Raw genomic sequence first — 17,291 nt, forward strand, 5'->3', positions numbered from 1 at the left:
CAGATGAAAAAGAAGGCCCCTGGAAAGATTTGAGGAGTTCAACCACCATTGTAGAGATTGCTGAAGAGACGATGTCACAGAGATGGGATGAGAAAGAAGATTCGAGGTCTGCGACCATTGGTTGGCCAGAGTCCATTGAGGTGTCCTGAGGTGGAGTCGTGCCAGGGGAAGCACATGCACCGTCGAGGCCATGTGGCCCAGGAGGACCATCATCTGTCTGGCAGAAATGGAGTGATGAAGGAGCACCTGACGACACAGGCGGAGCAGATTCCGCTGACGGTCGGAGGGGAGAAACGCCCTCATTAGTGTGGTGTCGAGAACTGCTCCAATGAACTGAAGGCGCTGCGTGGGAAGCAGATGCGACTTGGGGTAGTTGATCTCGAACCCCAGGAGGTGGAGGAGAGAGATGGTATGATGAGTGGCTTGTAGCACAAGTGGAGACGTAGGTGCTTTCACCAACCAATCGTCCAAGTAGGGAAACACCTGGAGGTTGTGAGACCTGAGGAAGGCCGCCGCCACAATGAGGCATTTGGTGAACACCCTGGGTGATGAAGCGAGGCCAAAAGGTAGCACTTTGTACTGATAATGGCGATGGTGCACCTGGAATCTTAGGTAGCGACGTGAAGCTGGATTGATTGGTATGTGAGTGTAGGCCTCTTTGAGGTCCAGGGAACATAGCCAGTCGTTCTGAGAGAGATGAGGGTAAAGCGTGGCAAGGGAGAGCATTCTGAACTTCTCCTTGACAAGACATTTGTTGAGGTCCCTGAGATCGAGGATGGGACGTAGGTCTCCTGTCTTTTTTGGAACCAGAAAGTAACGGGAGTAGAATCCCCGGCCCCTTTGTTCCAGAGGTACTTCTTCGATGGCATTGAGGAGAAGGAGGGATTGGACCTCCCTCAGGAGGAGGGGGGTTTGAGTTGAAAGAGAAGCAGACTCTACGGGAGGATTGTCTGGTGGAAGAGTCTGGAAGTTGAGAGAGTAGCCGTGGCGGATGATGTTGAGGACCCACTGGTCTGATGTGATGACCTCCCAACGGCTGAGAAAAATGCGGAGCCTGCCTCCGATTGGTTGAGGGAGAGGCAATGAGGGTGGAAGACTGGCTAAGCCCTGGAGAGAGGAGTCAAAAGGGCTGAGAAGGTTTGGCAGGAGGAAGAGGCTTGGCAGGTTGATTAGACTGTGCACGAGCCTGGTTGTGTTGTTGGCGAGCCCGCCTAGGTTGCTGTGAAGGTGGGTTAAGCGGCCTAGCGGAGAACCTGCGCTGGTATGAAGACTGTGGTTTGTAAGGCCGAGCAGGAGGGGCCTTCTTCTTTGGTTTAATGAGAGTATCCCATCTGGTCTCATGGGCGGAGAGTTTTTGTGTGGTGGTATCCAGAGACTCTCCGAACAATTCGTCTCCCATACATGGGGCGTTGGCTAGTCGGTCCTGATGGTTGACATCCAGATCAGAGACCCTGAGCCAGGCCAGGCGGCGCATGGCCACAGCGATGGCAGATGCACGAGAGGTGAGCTCAAAGGAGTCATAGATGGAGCGCACCATAAATTTTCTAAGTTGAAGCAGGCTGGAGATGTGCTGCTGGAATAGTGGAACCTTGTGCTCCGGCATGTACTTTTGCATGGCGGAGAGTTGCATTACCAGATGTTTCAGGTAGAATGAAAAGTGGAAAGAGTAATTATTTGCCCTGTTGGCAAGCATGGCATTCTGGTAGAGCCGCTTGCCAAACTTGTCCATAGTTTTGCCCTCCCTGCCAGGAGGGGTAGAGGCATATACACTGGAGCCTTGAGTCTTTTTTAAAGTGGACTCAACCAGGAGAGATTCATGGGGCAGCTGGGGTTTATCAAATCCCGGGATTGGAATAACCCTGTAAAGGCTATCCAGTTTACGGGGTGCCCCAGGGACAGTTAATGGATTTTCCCAATTTTTATAAAAAGTTTCCCGTAGGATGTCATGCACGGGTAACTTCAGGAACTCCTTAGGAGGTTGATCGAAATCTAATGCCTCCAGGAAAGCTTGTGATTTCTTGGAGTCAGATTCCAGAGGCAAAGATAAGGCCCCCGATAACTCCCTGAGGAATTTTGAAAAAGAAGATTGCTCAGGTTTAGATGTGGTATCGGGGGCCGAGGGCTCTTCGTCCGACGACGATGCATCCTCCTCGGTACCGAGGGGAGATTCTTCCCAGAGGTCCGGGTCTCTGACATCGGTGTGTGCGTGCCGAGAGACTGGAGTGGAAGGCTCGGTATGATGAGCTTTAGACCGAGACTTGCCTGAGCGTACCGAGACGGTACCGGGGGATGAAGACCTGTGTCTGTCTCGGTCCCGGGAAGAACGGTGCCGGTCAGGTTCGCGGGAAGACCGGTGTTCCGCTCGGTCCCGAGGAGGATCGGATGTCGTCAGAGCGACGGCCTCGGCATGGGCATGGATATGCGGTGCCGAGAGAATGGGCATGGAGGGGTCCATAGGTACCGATAGCGTGGATACCGGTTGGACGGTGTGGGGCTCGGGCCGGTCTGGTACCGAAAGCAGTGGTGCCAGGATAGAGGGCAAGAGCTGTTTAAGTTGCTGTTGGAGTTGTTCCTGCAACTTATCCTGGAGGATGGCCGCAATGCGGTCATCCAGGGGTGGCACCGGAACCACTTTTTTCTGCTTTGGTTCCATGGGTGCCGCTCTACGCTCCGGCGATGAGGAGGCCGATGACGAGGCACTCACCGATATCGGAGCGGAGCGCTTTTTAGTTCGGCGTGGAGCCGAAAGAGCCGGTGTCGCCACCGAGGTGGGAGGGCGCTCAAGGGTGGAAGGCTTCTTAGCCGGCTTACCTGGCGCCGGTGGCACCGATGTAATGTCAGGCGGTGTCGAGGTGGTCGGTGCCGACTTCGATGGTGCCGCAGTTGAAGAAGTCGAGTCCATAGTCGGGCCGGTGCCGAACAGCAGACTTTGCTGAATTTGGCGATTCTTCAAAGTGCGTTTTTTAAGAGTGGCACAGCGGGTGCACGAGTCCGCCCGATGCTCCGGTCCCAAACACTGTAAACACCAATTGTGTGGGTCAGTGAGGGAGATCGGGCGTGCACACCGCTGGCACTTCTTAAAACCGGGCTGCGGGGGCATGAATGGAAACACGGCCTCCGCAAAATCAAACCCCGAGGCCTGGATCGTGACAACAGGCCCCGCCGGGGCAAGGACAAAAAAAAAGAAAATTTTTTTTTTTTTTTTTTTTGGAAATGAAAGAAAAAAGAACCCGAAGGTAAATAAAACGAAAAAAGAACGCGAGCGGGAAGGCAAAAAGAGGATTTCAATCGGAGTTGAAAAACGCACGTCTTCTTCGCTCCGCGGAAACGAAGAAACTGGGGACCACGCTCTCCTCCGTCGGGCGGGAAGGCACTCGCGCACGCGCGGTGCGGCCAACTAGAACTTTCTAGTAAAAAGGTCCGTACCGTGGGCTCCATCGGTGACGTCACCCATGCGTAAAGAATATGCTGCCTGCTTGTCCTGGGATAATACATGTATAGGACGACATATAAAGTACATGAATAGAAGTTTGAAGTTTCTTTATTTTTGATATACCGTCTATCAAAACAAGTGTCTAAACGGTGTACAATATAAAAAGATAGCAAAAAACAATTAAAATAAATAAATAAAAGCAATATTTTATCATATATTAAAAATCCTAGGCAAATTCAGATTAACGTACATGAAACAGAAGGAAAGTAGGGGAGGGGAAGGTTGTTTAAAATACATCGAAGTCAAAATTAATAAAAATGGGACGGTAAATGGGGAGTGGCAAAACATTAGGATGGGAATCACTTCAGAAGAACATCAGAATCTCTCTGATCTCGGATTTTGTCTTCACATTCTTTCATTTATATATCCTCTAAGCTTACACCATGTTCTTTCAATTCAGTTACTCTTCACTGATGCTAGAAATGATGTTGTACAACGTCAAAAAGAGAAAAGCATCTGCTTATAGATGATATGAATTTTTACACCGAGAACACAGAACAGAGGAAACAAATAAGATAAAAGTGGACTTTTTTAAAAAAAATGGGAAGAATGATTTAAAGTTTTTTTGGCAGCTGCAGTTTAATAAAAAGAAATCCAAGGGCTCAAAACCATTTTGGAAGCTATGAACAGCAGTCATAAAAGTGAAAGTGTGCCCCCTTCCCCAGTCTGGAAAAGCAATGTTTAAGGACCACTCCAGACTGCCTAGGGTTACATCAACAATCAATTAATACATCAGCAAGCAATCAACTCTGATTTACTATTTTAATGGTTTTTCCCATTTTCAAACAATACTTACAATCTGGCCTATACCCATGACCCTCTTGTGTTCTCTTCACCAGCAAACTGTAAAAAAAACAAAAAAACAAAGAAAAAGCAATGCAAGCTATTTAGCACATTTGACTTCAATTTCTTGTAAGTTTCCTAATTCTGAGTACTTGGTACTTACCTAACAACCTTCAACATCTTTGGCTTGAATTTTTCTATGTGACTAAGCAAGCTTCTCATAGTTCTTCCTGTACCAACAATATCCTTTCAGTAGAAAGAAAGCCAAAAGAGAATTTACAAGTTGACTTAATTGCATTTATACAATATTTGCCTCATATTCAGACTGTGGGAGATAGTTAGCTGTTTCTTACGGTCTGTTGCGAAAGTGGAAATTCAATGCTGGTGCCATGTCCAGCAAACTGACTGACTTTCTGGTTTACATTTGGCTGGTGGAGCCGCAGCCAGCCAATCCGATATTCAATGGCTGGCCGTCTAAGTCCTAACAGCCAAAGACAGACCTCCTCTTTAGGCGGGTCTATCTGGTCGCTGAACTCAGTTGGTCAGCTGTTGAATATTGGAGGTGACCAGCTATGTCACGCAACATAGGCGGTCATCAGCCAATCTGCCGAATGGGATAATCAGTGGGAGATGGCTGGCCATCTCCAACTAAATATCAGCAGATAGTCGGCTATGTGCTATTAAGCCAGCTGCAAATGTAAGACAAGTGATAAGATATTTAACTTATCGGCTCACTTCTGGTGGATTTTGCTAATTTATCTTTGATTATGAGTTCACATATCTATTAATAGACACCAGCTTTTCCAGGTTATCTGTTCAGAAGTTCAGTTACTTTTTGCTTGGATACAATGAACATAAAATCCACTAACTGCAAAATCCAAGCTTCTCCTGTTATAAGTGTAAAATAAAGCCATCTTACCTCGACTATTAACACGTTCTGCATAAAACAGGAAAGATAAAATATTATTAATGACAGTAGAGTAAAATTAACAGATGTTTAGTGTTAATAATTTGGATTAAAGTGTGATGGTAAAATTAGGACTTACTTGATAATTTTCTTTCCCTTAGTCACAGCAGACGAATTCAGATGGATGGGTTCTGTCCATCTATCAGCAGGCAGAGATAGAGAGCACTGAATTTGCCGATAGCTATATGATGGTACGCTCCCTGGCTCTTCAGTATTATTCTTTGCAAACCAGAAGAACAATTCCTCAGCCAAAACCCTTTCTGTAATACATTGCTATAAGTGATAACAATCCTGGTAAATCAACTCCACTGGAACAAACCTGTATGTAAGCTGTTCTAAAACAAAGCATGTTATAACACAAGAACCACAACTTCCAACAAGAAACTTCATAGAAATCAGAGTGGGCCTGGATTCATCTGCTGTGACTAAGGGAAAGAAAATGATAAGGTAAGTCCTGATTTTACCTTCCCTATCATCAACAGCAGACAAATCCAGATGGATGGGATGTAGCAAAGCAATCCGCAACTAGGGAGAGGAAGATGACACTGCCGCAGATAGCATGATACCTTGAAATAAGCTGAACTCCGAGCTGCCATATCCCTCTATAATGTTTGCAGAATGTGTGCAACGACAATCAGGTGGCCGCCCGACAAATCTCTTCCAAAGAATCATCCGCAACTCCGCCAAAGATGTTGCTAGAACCATGGTAGAGTTTGTTCACAAGGACACTGGTGCCGATTTACCTGCCAACAGATATGCGGACAGAATTGCTTCCCGAATCCACTGAATAATAGATGCCTTTGAAGTAGCCATCCCCCAAGACGGCCCTCTGAACAGTACAAACAAATGATCCAAGTGATGAAACTCATTTGTAGTGCACAGTTATTGCCTGAGAACCTTGTGCATATCCAACAAATGCAGCTGTTGAAAATCTTCTGGATATTCATCCTCTCAAAATGACGGGAGGAACAGAGGCTGATTCACATGAATGGCCAACACAACCTTAGACAGGAAGGAGGGAACCATCCAAAGCATAATTCTAGCCTCTGAAAAACTACGAAATGAAACTCTACAAGAGAGAGCCTGCAGCTCTGAAACACACCTTGCAGAGGAAATTACCACTAACAACACCGCTTTCAAAGTGAGATCTTTAATTGTAGCTGTGTGAAGGGGTTCGAATGGAACCTTTTGGAAATTGGACCCCCTCCAGGAGGGTCCTGGACTCTGCGCCTTTTCATGACTGACTCCCTCAGACAGTCCAGATGAACAGAGGACCCCTGCAGGATCAGTTGGGACTGCTTCAAAAGTAAAGCCTGATGCATTAAGAGAATAAACTCAGGGGAAAAGGGCTCCTGAGCCCTCTTTATCCCTGAGACGCTGCATCCCCCAATGGTTCCCAAACCAGCACCTGACCCATCAGCCGTGTATGAAATCCTGTCCAGATCTGTCTCCAATGGCAGAACTGTGGGAGAAACGGCAACCATGGCCTCCCTGGAGTCTCCCGCAGGAGCTGCTCCCATTTGGGAACTCTTGGGGACAACCACCTCTTGCTTGGTCTCTCCCTACACTGGATCCCTAGCACAACCCAAGCATTCGGTGCTGTTCTTCACTTCCCATATATCTATAGTGCTTCCAGAAGCAGCCTTTGAAGAGAGTGCAGAGGTGCACAAAACTGCTGACACAATGAGGCAGGCCTGACAGCTACTGTGGTCTAACAACTGTGGGAAACAACTTCAAAATGGTGCTGGCAGTGATAACCAAGCCTCTCACCAGAGCAGATACTCACTCCACCAATGGAACCCAAACCAGGGGGAAAAGAGAAGGCTCAAATACTCATAGCTCTGCTTGCCGGCACCGGCTTTGATAAATCAACCTGCCTTTTTTTTGTTTAAAGAACTGTGTCACCAGCTGGGTTTTATACCAGGGTCCTTTCTCCTTTTTTTTTTAAGAGATGAGGGAATGAAGATCAGAGCCAAACTAGTAGGGCAGGGGAGATAGGCAGGGAACTGGCACCACCAGCTATGCCGCTAGACAAGCACCCTGCAAGCCTGATCCCCATGCTCAGCTGAAATAGAAAACTAAATCAGGATCACGCCCGAAGCCCACAGAACCCCCAATCAGTGACAAAGCCAGGAGCTAGTAATGTCCATCCACTTGCCTGATGGAGATAGAGTATACGGAAGAGCTAGGGAGTGTGCCATCTTATAGCTATCATGCAATTAGGTGCTCTTTATCTCCGCTTGCTGGTAGATGGACATAACCCATCAATCTGGATTCGTCTTGTTGTTGATGACAGTTAATGTGGGATTAGTACATAACATCTTCTATTGGTAGGAAGTGATATAATGTAGAAAAAGAAATGAAGGCGTAGTCTAATGGTTAGAGCATTTGACTGAGGACCTGGGAAGTAAATCTCACTGTGGCTCCTCATCACATTGGGCAAGTCAATTAAATCTCCATCAGTGGCATAGTACGGGGGGAAGGGACGGAGTGCCCCCGGCACAGTCTTGGTAGGGATTCAAACATCTCTCTTCCCCTCCTGGAAATGGGGGGGGAGGGGTGTTTCTTAGATACACTCCCTCTCTTCATAACTTTTTCTCTTCACCAGCAGTGAGCAGGAATTCCTCCCCACTGAGGAAGCGATCCAAGAGCAGGCTTGAGCAGTGGGAAGGAAACTTTGATTGCTGCTAGTGAAGACGAAGAGGTACAGGGGAAAAGGAAAAGTGCATCTAAGAGACAACCACCCATCGCTGGGGGTTGGGAAGATGCCAGGTGCCATCCGCCCTCCACCCCAGGCACCATGTTCCCCCTCACTATGCCACTGCACTCTATTACCTCAGGTATAAAATCGGGACTACGTTTACTAAAATGTGCTATCATGTTAACAGGCATTAAAGTGCATTACAAGTTAACAAGTCCCAGTGCATAGATTGGGCCTGTAGTACATAATGTATGGCACCACACTGCAATCCCTTTGGAGAGAGGGAACTGCATATTGTATGCAGTTTGGATGGATTGAGACATCTGGGTTTTACTTTCATTGCTTTCAATCCGTCCTCTTTTTTTGGGGGGGAGCCATGTGGTAAACCTGCCTTTGAGATAGACAATGACACACGGACACATTTTTCCCCGTCCCTGCCCCATTCCTGCAAGCTCTGTCCTCATCTGCAAAAGCCTCAAACACTTTAAAAACATAAGTGTTCAAGGCTTGTGCGGTTAAGGCAGAGCTTACAGGAATGGAGCAGGGCCAAGGACATACACAAAACTCGCGGGAATGGGACAGGGAAATTGAGTTCCTGTGGGGATTGGGACAAATTTGATCCCGGGTCATTCTCTACTTTGAGATACACTCATAGCATGTGATATGAATGCAGCACACATACACAAAAGATACTGCATGCTTGTTCCTGATTCGTCTCTGCTCTTCTCGGTCACAGAAGTTTGCCTGGAGTTACTATCAAAGCTCAGTGCAGCCCATCCAAATCCATCTTTCCATACTTGGGACACAGACTGTAAAAGTCTGTCCTGTTGCCCTATTTGAGACATAGACCAAAGAAGTCCACCCTGTACTGGCTTTACTTCCCTTCTACGGCAGTGATTCCCAACCCTGTCCTGGAGGAACACCAGGCCAATCGGGTTTTCAGGCTAGCCCTAATGAATATGCATGAGAGAAATTTGCATATGATGGAAGTGATAGGCATGCAAATTTGCTTCATGCATATTCATTAGGGCTAGCCTGAAAACCCAATTGGCTTGGTGTTCCTCCAGGACAGGGTTGGGAACCACTGTTCTACGGGACCTGCCAACTAAGCATCAACAAGTTTTGTTTTGATTCTATTTATTTTTTTTAATTTAAGAATGCATTGTGATTTTATATTGAAAATTAATGAAAATCTCTAGGGAAAATACAGTTTTACTCCCTAAATATTTCACGTCAGGTGGGCCAACTTTAAACTAAAAAACCCCCTTATGCCCACCCCTTGCAGTGCACCTTTGAAAACGGTTGCCAACGACCTCTTGTGGCAACACATGGAAAATGTCTCAAAAAGTGTCTAGCTCACAGCCATAGGGTAAGAGGTCAGCTAGAAGCTTTCCTGAGTGATCAAATACCAGTCAGATTTTTTGGGATATTTTGTTTTTGTTACATAGAAAATTACGCCAGCTTTTGCAAAATCGCTGGCCCAAAGTAGTAACCTCTACTGTAGCTTTGTAAAAGGAGTCCTTAGTTATTAGTTGTAAAGTTTTTTAAGAAGTTAAGAATGAAATCACTGCTAAGAGAAACATTACTAGCTTTGTTTTATTTGCTGTTGGCTATTTATATAATAAATCTTCACTTGCATGAGAATATTTCCTGTCAGCCTAATTACTGAAAGCTTAGGCACCACTAGGTGTGATTCTATAAATGGTACTTAGCAGAGGATTGACAGCCGCGCCTAAAGGCACTTAAGAGTTAGGTGCCATTTATAAAATCAGGCCCTTTGTGTTTGTAGAAATGAATAATATCGAGTACATTGCTGCTTCTCACCTATTCCCTAATTCAGATATCAGTAAGTCTTACAGTGATAAGATGATGTCAATTAATTTATCTCAAAAATCACTAAGGACGGAAGTTATTGATGTGGGCTGCTGCTAGGATGTGTTATTTTGCTGATAATTCCAGTTTAGTCACTAGGTCTCATTACATAAAATGGGACGTGTGCTAAAACAGCACAAGCTAGTGGTATGCATCTTTCTATCTTTACTTACTTGAAGACGGATCTATTCGGTAAATATTTTAATTAATTGTGTCTATACTTTGTATATTTGTATTTTCATTTTTATTAACTGCACAGAACCGCGAGGTAGCTGCGGTATATAAAAAATTTTGTTATGTTATGATAAAATAACATATCTTAAACCAAGGAGGGACCATCTCTGTCGTCCTCTAGGGCAGGAGGTCTCCAATCTAGTCCTCGAGATCCACAATCCAGCTCGGTTTTCAGGATTTTCACAAGTATATATGAGATCTATTTGCATGCAATGGAAGCAATGAATATAAATAGATCTCATACATATGTATTGTGGAAATCCTGAAAAGCAGACTGGGTTATGGATCTTGAGGACTGGATTTGAGGATTTCTGGACTAGGGGGTAAAAAGTGCTCGTACACCATACTAGCCTGTACCTTCCAAATCTAAGCCCTGCTTTTTCTAAGGGCATGAGTGCAATTACTAGTTCTGTCCACCCAATCAGCAAGCGTATCCCAGTTATTATATTTATAATAACCTTTCATACACTAGATCATAACTTTGTTACCCTACAGAAGAGCATAAGATTTTTTTTAAAATGAGTATGGCAGTATCATGTACATAGACCTAATTAAAAAATTGTTCTACTGTATGATTTTACATACCTTTCCAGTCAATTTGGAGAGCTCTTCTCCTCCTATTATTTGTATTTCTTCCATAGACTGGTCATTCTATAAAATAAGAAATAAAGATTTTATTAATAATTCTTAATCAAAGTATATTAGAGCTGTTTCATTTGTGCTTTGAATGTCCTAAGCATTAGCAAAGCTGGACCATCTGACAGGGGGCATGCCCTTTCCTCTCGGCAAATCAAACCTCTCATCCATTTAGATTTCAATTCTGCAAAATATCTGAGCCACATAAAAGATTGGCACTGTTTATTTTTAGTTTTGTGGAAAAGAAAAATAAAGATGAGTATGAGACTGATTGGGAGATATATGGCTCTGTATGGTAGTGATTTACTTCTGAGACTAAGCACAGAAAGGGTGTGTGTGTGTGGGGGGGGGGAAGAGACTGAGGAAAAGACGTTCGTGAAGCAGGCTTTTATTCAATTATTAGAACAAAGCGTACATCAATAAATAATCCACATATGCTCATTTTCGGTAGCAGTATTCACCCTGTGCGTTAGCCCAGTAGGAGAATTTCTTGCCTCCGATTCTAAAATTTTGATCAAAACGTTGTTCTCCGCATGATTCTCTATATGTGATACATTGGACATCCTAGACCCCTGAGGAAGGAGTGTTTCTCCAAAACACAGACCGTGTTGGGTCCATACTCTATGTATATGAGAGCCATTTTTAAGGATTAGTTTTGTGTGAGGCTTTCGATAAAGCTTCCAGCACCTTGTACATTCGGCTCTGCAGTTTTTTCCTTGGTTCTTAGTGAGTGGAGATCTAACGTGGTCCGTGTTTCGATTAAAACATCTTCCTCAGGGGTCTGGAGGAATCTATGTTCAAAAAGAAGAGCCAAAGGTGGATGTAAAATAAGATAAAACCTTGTTTCAAAACTGATTCAAATTCAAACACTCGCTGTGGCGAACGAGAGCCGTCCTGTCCACAGCTTTGCACTGGACACAGCAGCAGAGCATGTGGGACTCCAAGTTACATGCATAACTGACAGAATACTACTAAGTTACACATATCCCTGCTGCATTTAGACACCCACAATTATACTAGATCTATGGATGTTATAATTGCGGGCTCTTAAAAAGTTAGGTACTGGGTATGCTAGTATTCTGGAATGGAACATAACCCCCCCTAAATTTTATTATAGAATAGGCTCCTACTGCACATCCTCGGGGTGTCTAAATGAAGGTGCTCATTTGTAGACTTGTCCCCTTAGTATTCATGGCCAATGTCCTTCCAGCTGGTTTTAAGAAAGATTTGAACAATTTCCTGGAGGAAAAAGTTTATAGTCTGTTATTGAGAAAGACATGGGGGGGAAGTCACTGTTGCTCTGGATCGGTAGCATGGAATATTGCTACTCCTTGGGTTTTGGCTAGGTACTAGTGACCTGGATTGGCTACCGTGAGAACGGACTACTGGGCTTGACCATCAGAGGGTGATGGTGAATGGCACTCCCTCCGAGATGTCGGAGGTGATAAGTGGAGTGCCACAGGGCTCCGTCCTAGGCCCGATCTTGTTCAACATCTATATAAGAGACCTGACAGAAGGGCTTCGAGGTAAAATAACATTGTTTGCCGATGATGCCAAACTGTGCAATGTAGTGAGCAAAAGCACAACAGACAAAAAAGCAATGACAGACGATATGGTGCATGACTTACTTCTGCTGGAGCACTGGTCTAGGTCCTGGCAACTCAGTTTCAATGCCAAAAAATGCAAAGTCATGCACCTGGGAAGCCAGAATCCATGCAAGATCTACACCCTAAATGGCGAGATCCTGACAAGAACTGTAGCAGAAAGAGACTTGGGAGTGATTGTCAGGGAAGACATGAAGTCGGCAAACCAAGTGGAGCAAGCTTCATCCAAAGCAAGGCAAATCATAGGTTGCATACGCAGGAGTTTCATCAGCCGTAAACCTGAAGTCATTATGCCACTATATAGATCCATGGTGAGACCGCACCTGGAGTACTGTGTGCAATTCTGGAGGCCGCATTACCGCAAGGATGTGCTGAGACTGGAGTCGGTCCAGAGAATGGCCACCAGGATGGTCTCGGGACTCAGGGAGCTCCCGTACGAGGAGCGGTTGGGGAATTTGCAGCTCTACTCACTCGAGGAGCGTCGAGAGAGGGGAGACATGATCGAGACATTCAAATATCTCACGGGCCGCATCAAGGTGGAAGAAGACATCTTCTTCTTCAAGGGTCCCGCGGCAACAAGGGGGCATTCGTGGAAAATCAGGGGCGGGAAACTGCACAGTGACACTAGGAAGTTCTTCTTCACTGAAAGGGTGGTTGATCGCTGGAATAGTCTTCCACTTCGGGTTATTGAGGCCACCAGTGTGGCGGATTTTAAGGCCAGATGGGATAGACATGTGGGATCTATCCGCAAAGATAGATAGTGAGGATCACTGGGGTGGGCAGACTTGATGGGCCTTGGCCCTTATCTGCCGTCTATTTCTATGTTTCTATGTTTCTATTGGTCTGACCCAGTAAGGCTATTCTTATGTTCAGTTAGAAATGACGTGATTCTGAATGCTAGACCTCCAATCCCTAGTAATGTAATTAAGTGAAAGAACTCATTCTTTTTAAGCACAAAGCTTTCTTCTTTGTATGTTTCAAAGGCAAAATACACTGGTACAGTACTCCCCTGAAATTTGCAGGGGTTCCGTTCCAAGAGCACTCGCGAATTTCAAAAACCCGCGAATGCAGTTTAGGAGCAGATCGTGGTGGGAGAGGGCTGCTAAATAAACAATATTTAGGCTGGCAGGTGGTTTGGCTGTGCAGAAAGCTGATGGGGGGAGGAGGAATCGGCTGATTGGCTGACCCGGGGGGAGGGAAGAGGAGGAGGCAGAAGGCTGATTCGCGGACTCAGTCATTCCCTGTATTTTCTGACCACGAATTCATTGGGGTCTACTGTATAGTATTTGTTGATATCCCAAAGCTTACACTATACAATACAAAACTGGACAGCTTTTATTTTAAATGCACTAAGGAAAACTAAATAGGGACAAAAGTTTGGTCTGGAGAGAAGTCTTAAGGAAAACCCAGTGTCTCAGGATGTTGTAAGTCACTCGTGATAGAGCATTAACCCCATATTCTATAAAGGTTGCTGAAATCTGCATGCCAAATTTTGGGTGTGATCCTGAGAAGCGCACACAACACGATGACTTAATGAACCAATTAACACCAATTATTAGTGTTGATTGGCAATTATTTAGATTCTGCCTCTTCTACCCACGTGCTCTTCTATAAAGTTGCATGTTGAAATTGTCTCGCATTCAACCCAAAGGGGGCATGTCCACGGAAAGGGCCATTCTCATAATTTAGTTGTAATGTTATAGAATTACATTACATTACATTACATTAGGGATTTCTATTCCGCCTGTGCCTTGCGGTTCTAGGCGGATTACAATATAGAAGATGTCTGGGCAATTCCAGTAGAATTACATTACAGGATAAGAGTAGATTTCAGGAACAGAATTACGGGGTTGTGTGTTCAACCTGTGTCAGGATTTACACCAGGTTTCACTTGGGAAGGCCCCGGAGTGGCAGATAGGGAAAATGCTTGAGGAAGGCCACTGGGACAGATAGGGAAAATGCTTGAGTACCTGATTGTAAAACCGCTTAGATAACCTTGATAGGCGGTATATAAAAACCTAATAAACTTGAAACTTGAATTAAAGCAAAATGAAAACCGTGTTTAGTATAAATCATGTTTTATTGGCACATCATCAGTAAATACACAATACAACACGACCATACAACAAGGTCGCGAACATCAAATGTACCATCAAACACATTTTCACCCCAACCAAAGAATCCCCCCAATCCCCACCCACTCCAAATCCCAAACCCCCACCCCAACCCAAACCCACACCATGAGACCCAATCCATACCCAAAAACCCCCCAGCAAGAAAGGATTATGCTGAGCCAGCTGTTTGCTTATGCCGCTCAGCACAGATCAAACAAAACAAGAGAACCAATTCCCATCCTCCCACCCACAATGTGTAATCCCACCCTACCCCCTGAACTCCACATACGTCCAACCACTCATACCCACCATTCACACTCTCCCAAACATCCACCCACCAACCCGGGGAAAACAGCTGAGAGCATAAGGTATCAACAACAGAGTGAATTCAAGACCAGACTTCTGGCCCTAGGGGAAAGCGAGGAAATGTAGGGGTCCCAGGTCTGCAGGAAAATCTTCGACCGCCGGACAGATAATCGAGCATGGCGCTGCTCCAAGAGCATCAAATTATGAAAACGATTCCTCCAAGCCCAGTAAGCAGGCGCTATGTCTTGCGTCCAAACGCTAAGAATGATCTTCTTTCCTATAACAGCACCCTTCCGGATCAGCAACCGATGTCTCCGAGCAGGCACTCGCAAAGATTCATATCTATCCAAAAGCAAGCCTACCGGAGACATCGGAATAGCGTGACCAACCAGCCGCTCCAAAAAGCGGAGTATGGCTCTCCAAAAGACTTTCACTCGAGGGCATCCCCAAAATGCATGAAAAAAGGAGTTGCAACCCAGTGTACACTTAGGGCAGATTGGAGAAGAAATGCCCCCAACCTTGTGGACCCGCTCTTGGGAAAAATACGCTCTATACACCACTCGAAATTGGCATTCCCTCAGTTCTGCACTAATAGAAATAGAAGAGATACGACCAATAAGGGAAGGAAAGTTCAAGGACTCACCAGGTATGCCCAGATCTCTACCCCAGCGGTTCTCCAGAGCCGTATAAGACTTCTGAGGAGTAAGCCGCCGCAAAGCCCCATGCAACGCAGACACCGTCAAGCCACAAACATAAAATTGGGCAAAAAATAGACGAAATTGGTTACCCAATCGAAACCGTAAGCCCGGGCGCGCCAAGGATCCCACATAATGATGAATTTGCCGGTACGCAAACAGACCTCCCACACCCAAAGAATGAAGCATGGGAAAATCTCCCCAAGGTCTCATCGCCCCTTCCTCATCCAATAAATGCTCAAGAAGAAGAAACCCCTCTCCAGTCCATCGCACAAAGACCGAGTTATCACAGCCAGGCAGAAACTGCGGATTCCCCCGTATAGACAACTGATCCGAAACTTGATGGTCCCCCCCCAGTAACCCTACCAATGCCTTCCAAGAAAAACGCCACGACCTAAGGATGAAACTAGATCGGAACGCGGGAGGCAAGAGGCGAACAGGTAACTGAGACAGCGAAAACAAGTGCCAAGGAGAGAAAAGAGCATGTTCAAAGTCCCGAAAAAGATAGTCATCACTCTGTAAGCACCAGTCTCCCAAAAATCGCAGCAAGCAAGCCAGATTATAGAGGCCAATATCCGGGAGCCCCACACCACCGATCCTTCCCGAGCCGAACAGATAAGAGATCGATATCTGAGACTTCTTGCCTTGCCAGAGGAATCGGGTCAGCTGCCTATGAAGCCGTTGAAGATCGCTACGACGCAGACAAAGAGGCAGCAACTGGAGTACATACAACCAGCGGGGAAAAATAACCATCTTATACAACTGAACCCTACCATAAAAAGAGAGAGGTAGAGACATCCACTTTGCAAAACAACCCTCCGTAGCGGCCAACAAAACATCTACATTAGCACGATATAACCGTCCCACACTGCTCGTGAGTTGCACTCCCAAATATTTGAATACACCAGCCGCCCACCGTAAAGGAAACTGCCCCGGCCACTCCAAGCGCACCGCCTCGGCCGTAGCTAATGCCAAAGATTTATCATAATTCAATTGGAAGCCCGAAAAATCGCCATACTCCGTAAAAAGCGACATAAGAGCAGGAAAGGATTCCCACGGGGAGGTCAAATGAACCAACAAATCGTCTGCAAATGCCGAAATCTTAAACTCTCGGCCGCCAAGAGAAACACCCCGAACCGCCGGATTAGCAGAGATTTTGCGAATTAAGGGATCCAAGGTGAGCACGAAAAGAAGAGGAGACAAGGGGCAACCTTGTCTAGTACCCCGCTGAATTGGAAACACCGCCGAAGAAACTCCATTAACCAGCACCCTGGCCAGCGGATCATGATATAACGCAGCCACCGCATCACTAAAGAAACCTCCCATACCATAATGTTGAAGAGTACAAAACAAAAAATCCCACAAAACCCTATCAAAGGCCTTATGGGCATCAAAACTGACCAACAAAGAAGAAACCTGCTCCCGCTCCACCCACTCCAGCGAAGCCAATATAGTACGTAAATTGCGAGTGGACGACCGACCTTTGACGAACCCAACTTGAGGCTCCGCCACCAGTGAGGGCAAAATACCCGCCAACCGGTTGGCCAACAATTTAGCAAAGAATTTAGCTTCAGCATTCAACAAGGATATGGGGCGATACGAGGAGGCCCTTAATGGGTCCTTGCCGGGCTTAAGCAAAACCACAATCTGAGCAACCCGAAGAGAAGGCGGAAGAGCCCCCTCGCGTACCGCAGTGTTAAACACATCAACCAGAACTGGGGCCACGTCCGCAAGTAGAAGTCTATAGAATTCACTGCGAAAGCCATCGGGCCCCGCCGCCTTCTGCAGCGGAGAACTACCAAGAACCAGCGATAGCTCTTCAACTGTAAAAGGAGCCTGCAAACGCGCATTCTGAGCGTCTGTCACCACCGGATGAGAGACCTGAT

General features: G+C 45.9%; 1 protein-coding gene across 1 annotated transcript in view; it reads right to left on the reverse strand.

Annotated features, from left to right (window-relative positions):
- The window catches only part of PRTFDC1 (phosphoribosyl transferase domain containing 1), a 131,086-nt gene that overhangs the window by 24,373 nt on the left and 89,422 nt on the right, over positions 1-17,291 (reverse strand). Inside the window, exons 4-7 of the mRNA XM_033931384.1 lie at positions 10,636-10,701; positions 5,196-5,213; positions 4,440-4,522; positions 4,290-4,336 (exon numbers count right to left, since the gene is read on the reverse strand). Of these exons, the coding sequence (XP_033787275.1) occupies positions 4,290-4,336; positions 4,440-4,522; positions 5,196-5,213; positions 10,636-10,701 (214 nt within the window). The remainder of the gene's footprint in view (positions 1-4,289; positions 4,337-4,439; positions 4,523-5,195; positions 5,214-10,635; positions 10,702-17,291) is intronic.

The sequence above is a fragment of the Geotrypetes seraphini genome, chromosome 2, assembly GCF_902459505.1.
Source record: "Geotrypetes seraphini chromosome 2, aGeoSer1.1, whole genome shotgun sequence".
Classification (NCBI taxonomy): Eukaryota; Metazoa; Chordata; class Amphibia; order Gymnophiona; family Dermophiidae; genus Geotrypetes; species Geotrypetes seraphini.